The sequence below is a fragment of the Camelus bactrianus genome, chromosome X (genome assembly GCF_048773025.1).
Source record: "Camelus bactrianus isolate YW-2024 breed Bactrian camel chromosome X, ASM4877302v1, whole genome shotgun sequence".
Taxonomy (NCBI): Eukaryota; Metazoa; Chordata; class Mammalia; order Artiodactyla; family Camelidae; genus Camelus; species Camelus bactrianus.
In genome coordinates this window covers 100,232,378-100,246,024 of record NC_133575.1, presented here as the reverse complement: position 1 = coordinate 100,246,024, position 13,647 = coordinate 100,232,378, and the positions used below count along the sequence as shown (strand labels likewise).

Below are 13,647 nucleotides of genomic sequence, written 5' to 3'. Positions count from 1 at the left end.
CGTATCTGGCCTGTATTCCACTCCCTCTGGGTATTTCTGCCCACTGATGACATCATGTGAGAGCAGGAAATAGTCCTGAAGAAGTGACTCAAATGAGGAGCATTTCAGGTGGCGTAGAAGGCTGGTAGGGAGTGAGCCTTGGCACTGGTATACTTTTCTAGTAGGGCAAGATGCCTCTCCTATTCATCACAACCAGAAATGTCTTCTTGGAGGAAAGCAAGACGTGAAGGCATGTGATAATCTATACAAATTTTATTTTAATATCAATTTGTATGGAAACAAGCAGGTATCAGTGTTATGCAGGCATGGAAAAAAAAAAGGGAAAGAAAAAAAAACTCCAGTGATAATTGGTCTTGTATTTACACCATTTGGTTTCAACAGGGACAGGAAGTTTTACTGTTAGCTTCCTGTGGGAACTCCAGTTTCTGCACCTTCCCCTGCTGCCTCTCAGCATCACGATAGAGCAGGGACTTCTGAGCCTTCAATCGGCAAGCCAGGCACATGAAAATTGACTCCACGTTCTGGCTCTCTTTAGGGTCCTTGGCCGATGTCTCAAACAAGAGCATGTTGTGAGCATCGGCGAATTTCAGGGCTAAGTTGGAGGGTACCTGGATCTGTTCCCTCAAGTCACACTTGTTGCCCACAAGCACTTTCGGGACGAGTGGAGGCACGGCATGCCCATTGCATTCTTGGATCCACATTTTGAGGTTGGTGAAGGATGTCATCTTGGTGACGTCATAGACAAAGACCACGGCATGCACGTTGCGATAGTAATGTTCCACCATGCTTTTGCGGAAGCGTTCCTGACCCGCCGTGTCCCACACTTGAACCTGGAAGATACAGAAACCCGTATTTGGAGTCAAAAAAGGAAACATGAACAGAAAAGAGAAAACATGGTTCTGTGGCATTATGAAAATGAGGTGACAAGCTCTGACACAGGAAGCTTGAGGTGACAAGCTCTGACACAGGAACTGGCAGAATGAACTGATCAAAGTATAGAGAGAAGTTTCTTCCAAGGTTTATTAAGACTTAAGATTTTTAGTTGAAAGTCGGAGTTGAAAAGCTTAAGGCTTTTAGTTGAAAAACTGGAATGCAAATTGGTCAACTTTCTTGGAGGGTAATTTGGCAATATGATCAAAAACTTTAAAAATGTACAAAACTCTTAGAGCCTATAATCCCACTTCCAGAAATCTATACAAAAGAAATAGCAAATAAGATAAATAAGTCCTCAGGATGTACTATACAGCATGATGACCACAGTTACCACAGGTGTATGATATATATGAAAGTTGTTAAGAGGGTAAATTCTCATCACAAGGAAAAAAGTTTTCATTTTGCTTTTTCTTTTTATTCTATCTGTGTAAGGGGTTGGATGTTCACTAAACTCACTGCAGCCATCATTTCACAATATGTGTAAGTCAAACCATGATGCTACACACCTGAACCTTACACAGTGATATGTGTCAATTACATCTCAATAAAACTGAGGGGAAAGCAAAAAAAAAAAAAAAGAAAGAAGAGATATGTGGTTAAAAATTTGTACGAAGATCTTCATCACAGTGTTATTTATACTTTTTAAAAAACAAGAAACAACCTAAATGTTCACTAGGAGATGAATAGCTAAAATGTGTGTGTGTGTGTGTGTAGATAGATATACATCTTATGTATATCTAAATATATGTATCTATTATATATATATGCTATTATGCAGCCATTAAAAATAACCTTTTCAAAGAACAAATGGTGGAGGAAATGCTCACAAAATATAAGTGAAAAAAGTAGGACACAAAATTTTTCATATGCTTTGGTCCTAATTTTCAAAAAATTAAATATAGAAATATGCATAGGAAAGACTGGAAATGTATACACCAGAACATTACTGGTTAGTTACGAACAGTGGGACTTTAGCTGATATTTATTTTCTCCTCTTTTTTTGTATTTTCCAAATTTTCTACTGCAAACAAAATCGCTTTGGATTTTGTGGGGGTTTTTTGGCATAACTTTTTAAACAAAACAAAGTTAGTGTTAAAATCTCACCTTGTGGCTCAATTTATTTTAAGTTCATTTCTTTGTTGTGTAGAAGGTAATTAAGCTCACTGGATTCTAATTCTGCATATCAGCTTTTGGACTAATCAGTAACATATATAAAGATACAACTCCCAGGGGATACTCTGAAGTCTACATACATTCAGCCCAATCTATTTCCTTACATATCCAAAGTCTTGGACAAGAGTATTCATGCTCATGCCTAGGCCCTATGCAATTTTCAGTTATGAAAAAAATGTGATTATGATTACTAAGTGACTACTATGGTTCTTAAAATTATTTGGAGTTAGCAGTATGTAAGTATAATCTAGTAAATATAATTAAATCTCTTTGCTGAAGGAGATCTTACAGGACCCCAGAGTCATTATTCTGAACATCAGCTTTCATTGTCCAGGCTTCCCTTCATCTCCTCTATGGACGTGGCCTTCGAATTCACCCCCTTCTTCTATTTAGATTTCTATGTCTCTTGGTCAGACTTTCCTCTCCTAACTCCTGGACTACAGCAAAGTCTTTTGGATTTGGGATGTTTCCACTCCAGGGCCTCTTGCATACTGCTTTCAAACTAGCCTTTCTAAATCCCTGCTTGATATCAGCATGTCATCTCCTTCTTCAGCAAATTCTGATAACCCTCTACTGCATGTGGCAGCAAAATGGCAAGATTTCTGTCTGCCATAATTGGACCCCACCCAACCTGGTTTCCAACTACTCAGCTCCACCTGGTTCATTCCCTCCTCTGTACCTTTGGTCCTGCTGGTCCACCTTCCCCAACAGACCTGGTTTCCCCAGCGCCACCCCTCGTTGCTCTATCCAAATCCTACCCATTCTTCAAGGCTTGGTTCATACCTCCACCTTCTTCCTAAAACCTTCTCCGACTTCTCTTCAATTCTCTTTTCTTAGGAATTTCTATCACACTTTGTGTCTGTACCACACCCTTTAGAATATATTTGTTCTCTAGTCATTTCATCTGTGTTCTTGGCAACCTTCCAGCTAGACTGTAAGCATCAAATCAGGTCACTCATCATCATGCCATCATCACCATCATCGTCATTATCAAAAAAAAAAAAAAATAGTGGCCTGAGCCACCAAAACTACAGTTGATCTGGCATTCTAGGTATCCACCAAGGCAATTTCAGAGACAACATTCGACTTTGGTTACCCAGAAACACTTAAGTCCTCAAAGGCTGATTTGCTTCAACAAGCAGAGACAGAAGAGATTTTCCTTTCTTCTACCTCTCTGGTGCTCTGAGCAGGAAGAAGTGGGAGAGCAGGCCGGGAAAGGGAGGGAGGTCAGTGGGAAGAGGGCAAGTGTCACACTTGGCTCCTGCTTTCCCCACCCCCACCCTTGGGTAGTCGGAACTCTTGCCTCTGAGTAAGGCAGAATCCCTACAGCCGTCAGGCACGCAGCAGATGCTTTAACACCATGAGCTCAGGAGTCTAAAAATACCTGCCACTAGCAGGAACACGGGTGGGAGTGTGTGAGGTGTTTGGGGCTGAGTAGGTTGGCTGTTTGGCTTTTCTTTGGCTTCAGAACTGTGTACACCACCCAAGCTGCCAGAACTGCAGGGGACCCTCTTGGCTGGAGACCTCCTTTGCCTGTCCAGTGCCTTTGGGACCCTTGAAGCTTTTATCTGGAGGCTCAGAACTTCAACCATAGGCACTGCTCCCATTCCAACTCTTTATAAGTCCCCCTCCCAGGTCTTTCCATCCCTGTCTGTGGTCAGAGGGAAGCCAGGAAGCAGGCTGCTCCCAGCAGAAAATCAGAACTTATGCTGTGGCCTCAGAGCCATCACAAAGGGAGGGCACGACAATCAGTCTTGCTGGAACACAAGTGACCGCATTTCGTTTCTAGGTTTGCCGTCCCTGTCATTCTCAGCATCCTCAGAAAGCCTGGCCCCCATCGGACAGTGAAAGCATCCCCTCACCCTGTTGCAGCCGGCACTCTCTCACCCAGTTCTCCCTTCTTGTGGGTACCACATCCACATGGTGGCCAGAAGTGACACCTGCCCCTTAGCCACATACATGTCCCCAGGACCCTATTTTCTCTCCAAGGGCCAGTAGGGTACAGTGGAGTCAAACCAATGAGGGTGCAAATCTCAGCCCAACCAGGTCCTACTAGTTAGGTGTCCTCAGGCAAGTTACTTTATCTTCAGTGTCCTCCTCTGGAAACTAAGGACAAACACAGCAATCTTGCAGGGATGCTGTGAAGATTAGCATTCCTTGTAAGTACGGGACACAGTGCCTAGTACACACTCCCCCTTCCTCCCCGGCCCGAAACCTCCTCCACCAAGTCTGACCAGACAGCTAAGTGAGCAAGCGCTCTTGGAAACGCAGCAGTAGATGTCGAATTGAGAGACCCGTGTTCCAGCCCCTCTGCTTCCTAGCTGAGTCAATGACTAGGCAAATGAAATAACACGTGAGAAAGGGCTTTTGCAAAATATAAAGTGTTCTGCAAATATTAATTGTTTCCATTCTCTCAGAAGGCCCATGAGCCCTGTCCTGGTAGCACTGCTCCTTGGATCTGTTGGTTCTCATCCTGGAAAGTACAGAAAGCTTGGCCTCTTAATGATGAGATAGAGCCAAGGCAAAAGCAGTCAGTGGGGAGGGGGAGGTGAGAGGAATGCCAGCAACGTGCCACAGTTGGCTGGGGGGCAAGCCCAAAGTGACAGGGAAGCTGGAGGAAAGTGGAGGGGTCCAGGGTGGGGAGCTTCCCAAGATAAATCTAGCCTCGTGAACCATTTTCCTGGGGCTATTGCTGCCGGAGCAAGCTTCAGCAAGTCCCTCACCCCCTGCACGTGCTCCTAGCTGATGGGGGCGCGTATTTCTTTTCCCTAGGGAATATATCTGGCATCTTTCTAGAGATGAGGCATAAATGTCCTTTTGTTGCAGGCTGGTGGGGGAGGGTAGAAGTGGAAAAAGGAGAAAATACATCTGTAACATTTGGAGGATGCCCGAGTGGATGATGGGAAAAGTTTAAAACAAATCTTTCTTCAGCTAGCTGGACTGTCCTATCTGTGTCTAAGATACGCCCACGTTCGCACACAAGGCTGACACTGAGAATGGCAAAGAAGGACAGAGACAAATAGAAACTCACACACAGCAAGAGAGGCAGCAAGGGAGACAGAGAAACAACCACACTGATGGATAATTAACTATTAAGCTAACTGGCAGAAGATGGACGTTCAGAAGCCCTAAGGAAGGCATGATGTCATTCTGACTGCGGGCAGCTTCCAAGGAAACACTTAGCTCAGCCTCCATCCATGCAGCAATGTAACACACAAAGGTGTTTTTCCAAGTCATCAGTGGAGGAAGACCAATCCGCAGTCCTGAGAGGCACCTGCCCACAGTCTCGGCTGACCTGCAGTGTGCCTGGTCTGGAGGGCTGAGGCAGAGGGGGTGCCCAGTCTGTGGGAGAAATCAAACTGGACTGGAGGGGATGCTTCCATGAAAATTTACCAAAAATGGCTCAAAAATCAGAACTGAGCCTCCCTAATGCCCCACCCCTAAACACACACCCATAATTGGCATTTTCCAATGCTTTCAGACTGAGAGAGGCACAATATGATTTAGCTAAACCTGTAAGATGACAGACACATAACGGTCACTGAGGGAAGCTCCACCCTTCCTTTAGGGGTTGGGGGATGCCTCCATCTTTCCTAGGCTGATGTCAGGAAGGACTGTCAGCTTTCCCATATAATGTCCCACCATGTCCCCGTCACAGCTTTTGTGGGTTGGACGGACCATGGGGCTAGCCCAGAGTGGGGATGTATGTGCTTTTTTTCTAAGCCAGGCAGCATGGTTTGTGGAAAGAGCACCAAAAAGAAAATTAGGAGACCAGAGCTGTAGGCCTGGCTCTGTGTGATCTTAAGTCACTTTCCCTCTCTGAGCCTCAGTTCCTATTTGTAAAACAAGGAAGTCAGATTAGAGATTCTCTAAGGTCTCTTCCATCTCTGAACATCCTCTGATTCTCACATCCAAGCTGAGACAGTCGAGGTGCAAAAAGTAAAACCCAGCCTAGGTACACGGCTCAATGTCTGGGGTGCAGTTGAAAGTGACATCTTGAAGGCTCCTGGGTCTGGGGGCTGTAACCCTGGGCCCCTGGCCTAGAAGAGATCATAAGGATGGCTGCTTGGCGTGCTGCTCCCCTTGTGCACGCCCCCCTCGAGCCAGATACTGCCCTGCTAGAGAGCGGTGGTAAAGAACATGTGCTCTGAGTCTAGGCCGTGTCACAGGGAAGGCAGGATAGTGAGATGTGAAGTGTGTGGGCTCAAGAGTCAAAGACTGCAGCTCAGATCCACGTGCCTTTGGGAAAGTTATTTAATCTCTCTAACTTTAGTCTCCTTATCTATAAAACAGGAACGATAATAGTAGTCCTAATTTCATAGGGCTGCTGAGAAGATCTAGTAAGATAGTGTACGGAAAGTGCCTGGCCTGGGCTCTTTGTCTATTCAGTAAATAGAAACTGCTGCTGCTGCTGTTGTTGTTATTATTATTACTATTGTCTACTCATTGGGAGTTTCTCTTTCTGTGATTCTTTTCTTTAATGGAGGTACTGGGGATGGAACCCAGGACCTCGTGCATGCTAAGCATGCGCTCTAGCATTGAGCTATTATTACCCTCTACCTGGAAACTTTTCTTAATGTGCATGTTAACCAGGAAACACTGGACTACAAATGTGAGGGGGTGGGCGATATGTTGATTGGAGATACCAAATGGGGCTTCAAAGCCCTAGGGATGGCCCTGGTAATTAAGAAAGTAGCCCCAGATATGCTAAATGAGTCGTCCCTCTGCAGAGGATAGCGGTGTGTGCTACCCTGGGACATGGGGAGGCAGCCCAGAAGAAGCCACACCCTACTTGGACTGAGAGCAGAGCTGCCAGAGACCTCCCTGCCACTCTCCTGCGAGCATTGGCATTGCAGAGCCTGCCAGCCTTCTACTGCTGGCTGTGGTCTAGGGCCACCTCAGCCTCCACTGGACTTTTCTGTCTCCTCTAAAGGGGAGTCACCTCCTAGCGTGGTTTGGCACTTGTCCTTGAGAAACTTCAGGCCAGCTGGAACATGAGGCAAAATTTTCTCCTATGTAGATCATGTGCTAGCTGCCATGCTCTGCCATCTTCCCAAGGATATACTGGTCTTGCCTCCAGCTTTAGCCCTGAGGTTGCAGCAGCTTTGTCAAAGGCAGGGTCCCCATCCTGCTGCTCCCACACCCAACCCTGAGCTCCTTCAGAATCTGTATTCAGAGGGCTCCAACATAAGCAGTGTCACAAGGTTTTGCCCTCTTGAAAATATCATCTTCCCAAAAAAAGCCTGTATTAAGCACTTATCTGCACGTGGTGCTGTGCTGGGCTCTGTTTCTAAGTGAGTCACACTGTCACAGGCTCTGCCCTCTGGGAAAAAGTCCAGAATCTTTGCAAGAGACTGTAAAATCCAGTTTGGCTAAGTACTGGGTGTTAGAAAGGAAGGAATCTTTGCAAAATTTCCCCAAGGCCATTGAGCAGTGACCCTCTTCCTCTGGTTTTCACCTCCCATTTCCCACTTTCTGGCCTCCTCCTCTCCTCTCCCCCTGTTCTTCTTCCCTCGACTCCCAAATATTTCTTTTTCCCTCCATCTAAATTTCGAGTGGACTTATTTCCCTTCTCTTACATCCAGAGGACTCTTTGGCTCAATGTGACACTTTATTTAAAACCAGTGATAGCATTAAATTTGAAGGGTTTTGAGAGTTTTAAGAGCACATCCTTATTTCTATTTTGAATTTAAGAGGCATGTTTTAGAAATTCCAGAGTCTTACAAACCCTACATTAAAGAAGCTAGACGCACTAGAGAAAGTCCTAGGCAAGCAGACATCGACATAAGAGCCCTAGGAAAGGACAGAGACAGATACCTACTTTACTTTAAAAAGGAAATGTAGCAGTTCCCCCCAAAACTCGAAAAGCTAAAAATATCACTATTTCAAAACAGTGCCCTATCTTCCTGATTCTGGGGCTCAGTTGTTTTCATGAGCTCTCCCCTATCAGCCCATCCTCCCGACAGCCTGGTCTCTGAAGCCATTTTAAAACACGTTCATTTTAATAATGAAGCAAGTCAGGAATCTTGCACAGTTGAGAGTGTTTCATCATTCTCCCCTACTCAGCCCTTCTCTCCACATCACTCAGAAGAGGAGCCCTGTGGTCATTTGGGCTGTTTGCCCAGCAGGAGGGAGGGTTACCTTCACCCAACAGGGTCCCACCATAGGCTCAAGAGAAGGCCTGCTGTGGGTCTGGAGGAGTCCCTCTTTAGTGCCCGGTGTCTTTTGAGGTGATTTTCTTGCCTATAACCCTGCCCCTCTCTGCTCCCCTGACACATGAAGCTGCCCTTGCCGTGTCCTCCCCACTCCACCCTCTGCACATTGAAATATTCCTGTCCTCTCGAGTTTCTACCTTTTCTGAACTGGAAGTGAGCACAAATGGTCAGACAAGAATATCTATACTTAGCCTACTTGACAAACTAATGGGGGTGGGGGACGAAGACACTTCCCTTGGCCCTCAGATAAGTTGCTCTGCATTTTTACAAAGACCTGCTGGAGACAATGCCAACAGGATGAGTAATGTGCATTAGGTACCCCAGACAAATAAAGAAGATATCATTTAAGGATTTGAGGGGTACTGTCCCAAAAGAACAAATTTTGTCTATTATAAAGAGCTACCAGATGACCCTGTCTCAATTTCCTTAAAAGGTCTTATGGCTTTGTGCTAGAACCACCCCCACACCACTCCTATTGCAAATCATAACCATAATCTTAACAATAAATTGTAATTTAAAATAAAGCAGCTTTCGTTCTCTGTGGGTTTCCATCTTTCCTCCCCTCTACTGCCTCGGGGCTTAGCCAAAGCAGGTATGTTGCAACCTATTGGCACCCACGAGGTAGAAGAAACCTCAAGATGTGTAAAGTGCTTTGGGATCCATCCCACAGACCAGGATGGAGATCCCTCCTACCTCCCTCTGCCCACAGGTGCCGCTGCTCCCGGCTCAGGGTCAAGGATGGGATCAAACAGGCTTTTCCTGGCGGGAGCTGTCAGGCAGGGGCAAAGGGCATGAATGCAGCCACTCCCGCCTGCCCTCAAAAAACGGGTGAGGTGAGAACTGGGCCACTGAGAGAGAGGCGAAAGGGGATGAGGACGTGCCGAGGGTCTTGGGCTCAGCAAGCGGCGACACAGGCACGCACTGGACATTTACAACCACTAGAGTGATGCCTCCGGCGAGGCCCCCTCCCAGTTCCCTCCCTGGACCTGACCGTCTGGATCACCTTGATCTTCTCGCCCTCGATTTCCACAGTCTTCTCCCTGAAGTCCACGCCGATGGTGGCCTCAGTCTTGTCCGGGAAGGTCCCTCCGCAGAAGCGGAAGGTCAGGCAGGTCTTGCCCACGTTGGAGTCCCCAATCACGATGATTTTGAAGATGCGAATCTGCACGTACTGGTCCAGCGACGAGTCGAGCTCCAGGGACGCCAGGCCAGCGGCCGAGGCGGGCTGCAGGTTCCCATGGCCCAGGATGGGCTGCGCCATCTCCCCCGGACCGGACCGGGGCCCCAACCCCCCTCGAGGGCTCCACACAAAGAAAACGGCCACGTTAGTGCGCTCGAGGCGAGCGAGCTTTGTGCGTGTGTGTGTGTGTGCGTGTCTGTGAGTCTGTGTCCGCGCGTGTGTGCGTGCGCCGGCAACGTGTGCGCGCGCGCGCGTGAAGGGGTTCCTCTCACCCCAGGCCCCCCCCTCCTCCTCCAGCGCACCCTCCTAGCAGCTCCCAGGCACCGACACAAAAGCCAGGGAGGGGAGGAGAGATGGAGAGTGGGCAAGCCTTCTCTTTGCGCCTGTGCCCTCGGACGGGACGCTCGGCGGTGCGATCCTACCGCGCTCCCCACGCTGCCGCGGCGCCTTTGCCTAGACCCCAGGGACACACCGGAGGGAGGAAGCCTAAGGAGGAACGGGGAAGTGGGGAGAGCCGCGCATACCATCTCGGGATGGTCTTCCTTTCTCCTCGCCATTTATTTTATAGGTTTTGGGCTCCCCACCCCCCACTTTCTCGGAGCTCACAGGGTCAGCGGGCAGGGAGCACAGCTGGGGAGGACAAAGAGAGCTGCACCCAGGCATCTCTGGAGTACTTCGGCCTCGGAGCGACATTACCCTGCAGGGGTGGGGTGCGGGGCGGAGATACCTCTTTCACCTCGCCAGCGGCGGGCAGCTGCGCCGCTCCTCCGCGGCCCCCTCCCAAGCCTTGGGATAAAGGGATGCTCTGTCTTATTGAGAAAGCAGGTGCGCTCGCGCGCCGCAAGGAGCCGGGGAGGGCGCTGCCAAGACACGCCGTGGGTTGTGGGGGCCCGAGCAGCTGAGAGGAGGAAGGCAGGGGCACGGGTGTGCGTGTGTAGGGGGAGTTACTGTTTCTGTCACAGACTTGCCAGATGTAGGGGGGCGCGTGCCAGGCGCCAACCTCCCCTCATCACACCACGAGCATCCATCCTCTGAATGTTCAGGAGAGCGGCTCTCATTGGCTGCCGCGGTCGGTTGTGTTTGGCTGGCCAATGGGGAAGGCCCGCCGGGGGAGAGGGCCATACATGAGGTAGGAGAAGGGGGGAAGCTAGTGGTGGCAGCTTCAGCAAAAGGGGACTTTGTTTCCGGAGCTAACCATTACAGGTCCAGGTGGATTGATCTTGGAACATGGCATGAACCTCACAGTGTCTTGCATTCCTTAGTCCTCCATATAATCATAAATTCTTCCAGAACGGTGGAGTTGCAAAAGGAATTGGAAACCCTTAGGAGGGTTCACCCCTCTTCAACTGAATGTAGAACAAAGTGGTTGGGTCTAATTTGCCAGAAACCTAGATTATGCTTGGAAGATGATAAATGAAGAGAACTTTCTTACGGTGTTAGGGGGCAGCTTCCCAAGGCTTCATAAGATCACACGTCTGGTCAAGACCAGTATTCCCTCTCCAGAAAGTGATTTGCAGGTTCAGAATTTGTTTGTTTGAAACCTACTTTACTAAGGTACAATTTTGCATACAATAAAATGCACCCGTTAATGTTTGCTTTTAAGACTTTATCCCTCCTCCCACATATTTCATAGACTAAGGTAATACCGACATATGCCAATAGCACCGACATACAAGTTATTTGCTAATGCCATCAAGGTCAGGGATTCCAGAAGCACACATGAGCTGCCATCTTATTTGTGTGTGAAGCTGAGCTGCAGAAGAGACAAACACGACTAAATCCATTCCCACTATGGGGAAAACACTTCAGTGCATCAGTGACAGATCTGTAAGCAAACTGGAATGTGACTGCTCAGCCAAGTCCAAGTTACTTAAAATGGCTGGGAAAATGGGGTCTTCTAGTTAATGAGCTATTTAAGCTGAGTTAGCGGTATATTTATAACTAACTCTTTTAGCATGTATGTGGTTCACCCCTTTCTGAAACTCCAGATTATACTATTCAATATAAAAGCCATCTTGAGAAGGATTTAATCTTAGTTGGCTAATCCACGGTCATCATTATGAATATCAATTATCATTGTACAGTATGAATAGCAATCCTCATTGAACAGTATTTTGGTTTTTTGATTGGTTGATGTCTAGATAATAGTTTGCCAAATCATTCTCCTCTGTATTTGAAGTCAATGCTCCTGGTGATCATTATCTACAGGAGAATAGCTATTTTTAAAAAGGTACCTATTAATCAGGCATATCCAGTAGGTAAGAGTGGAAAAAAGCTTTCCTAATTCATAGCTATAATTAACACTGACTTTCTGAGAGATATAAAAAAGATTACATCCACATAAGATTGTTAAGATATATGCTTCCAATAAAAACTTGCCACTGAGTCTGAAAGTTCACATTTTATTTGTAAGGTAGAAGCATTGATTCTTGGAAATATGGTATGTGAAAATGGGCCCCATGCCCTAATAAGAACCTTGTGGAGTGGGATTTTAGGGAACTTTCACTTAATATTTTTAGAGTGATTCAATATGTATAAATTGCTTTTGCCCTCCAAAATGAGAAAATACAATTTTTAATTAAGAGGACAAGAAAACTACCTCACTGCACATATTGCAAAAGTAAATGTGCCATACAATGCCTTTTCTTTGTGTTAATTGTGCATCATTAAATGACTGTCTTTTAAATACACCTAGTTGTTTTCGTAGGTACCTGATGGTCATGATTGTGACATTGTTTTCCAAAGCCTCTTTCACCAGCAGATATGATTAACTTTGTGTTTAATCAATCCATGTTTACTAGTGGCTTTTAGGAACAGCAATGAATATGATTGTCTGTAAGGCCTTTAAAATATGAAATAAATATAAATAATTTTTTTACCTTATTGTGGAATTGATGTTTTCAGTACTTAACCCCCACCAAACAGCCCTAAGTTAAAAGTCATGCATTGTCTGCACTTCTGAACATTGATCTATTCTTAGTAAGGGAACCATAGATCATTTTCACCCAATAAATACTACTCCCTGGGTTAAACTTCCTAAAACAATGCCTTTGTAATTTCATTCCCTATCTTATTCCACTTCATAACTTCATCAACTACAAGATTAGGGCCAAACTCTTTTGCCAGTTCAAATCTGGCCTCACCATATTCAGCTGTCCTTATTTACTTCTTACTATGTACACTCTGCCATTGTTCCCTGAAAATGTGCTGGGTTTTGTTTGTTTTCTACCTCCAAGCCTTTTAAACAGCATGGTGCTTCCTCTAAGACACTTTACAAATATTAGCTCATTTAACCTTCAAAACAATCCTATGAGATTGGTAGATGAGAAAAATGAGGCACAAGTGACTTGCCCAGGTGGCAGAGCCAGGATTCAACCTGGGGCAGACTGGATTCAAAGCCAATGGTACTTAACCACTGAAAATATAACTCTTGGTCCCAATGTATTCACTATCTGAAATATCATTCCTTCTCCACTGTTTATTTGAATTTGACTACTCATCCTTCAAGACACAGCTCATACAAGAAGTGTTATTGCTATTCCTTAGCTACTCCATTCCATATTCTTTTCTTTTGCTCTGACACTACATTAGATATTTTTATTTAAATGGCCAATATATGTCATCTCCCCAACTAGACAGTGACCTCTTACTATACTTCCTGTATCCCCCAGAGCTCCTTTCATAGCACAGCCCAAGTGGCAAGTGCTCAATAAATACTTGTTAAATGAACATGTAACTCAAAACTTTGAAAAAGGCATGTTTTGCACACAGCCAAAAAATGTATTTCCAATTCTGCCTACGTTTGGTAAAGTCAAAACACCTATTTACACTCAGCCCCTCACCCTACTCCTCCCACAATTCTTAAAATCCTGTTAAGGATTTCTCTCAATGTCTGTGAAGCACGAACTCTACTGCCAGGGTCCTGCTCTCAAGCACAGAAGCCGTGATAGCAGGTGTCTATCCGCAGGCCTGGTACAGCATCTAGGACACAGAATTGCACAATATAAAAGCGATATGGCGGGATGGGGAGCGCCGAATGATTACTTGTCCCGGAAACAGGGGTTGGGTGGGAAAGCGCCAGCAACCGGTAAAAGACGGAAGTCCACTCCAAATCGGGGAAGCCAGGTGCTCCGACTGGACCTATGG

The 13,647-nt window shown here is 46.3% G+C and overlaps 1 protein-coding gene across 2 annotated transcripts; it reads right to left on the bottom strand.

Moving 5' to 3' along the window:
* Positions 1-237: 237 nt before the first annotated feature.
* Positions 238-12,309, bottom strand: RAB33A (RAB33A, member RAS oncogene family). 2 transcript variants are annotated; one of them, XM_074359402.1, is made up of 2 exons: positions 9,313-12,309; positions 238-830 (listed from the first exon to the last, which is right to left on the bottom strand). In XM_074359402.1, exons 1-2 carry the CDS (start codon positions 9,580-9,582, stop codon positions 375-377), a joined length of 726 nt encoding a protein of 241 aa, XP_074215503.1. In that variant the 5' UTR covers positions 9,583-12,309; the 3' UTR covers positions 238-374. The 2 variants fall into 2 exon arrangements, with proteins under 2 accessions (XP_074215503.1, XP_010966728.1); XM_010968426.3 differs by having other exon boundaries at positions 9,325-12,280.
* Positions 12,310-13,647: the final 1,338 nt, after the last annotated feature.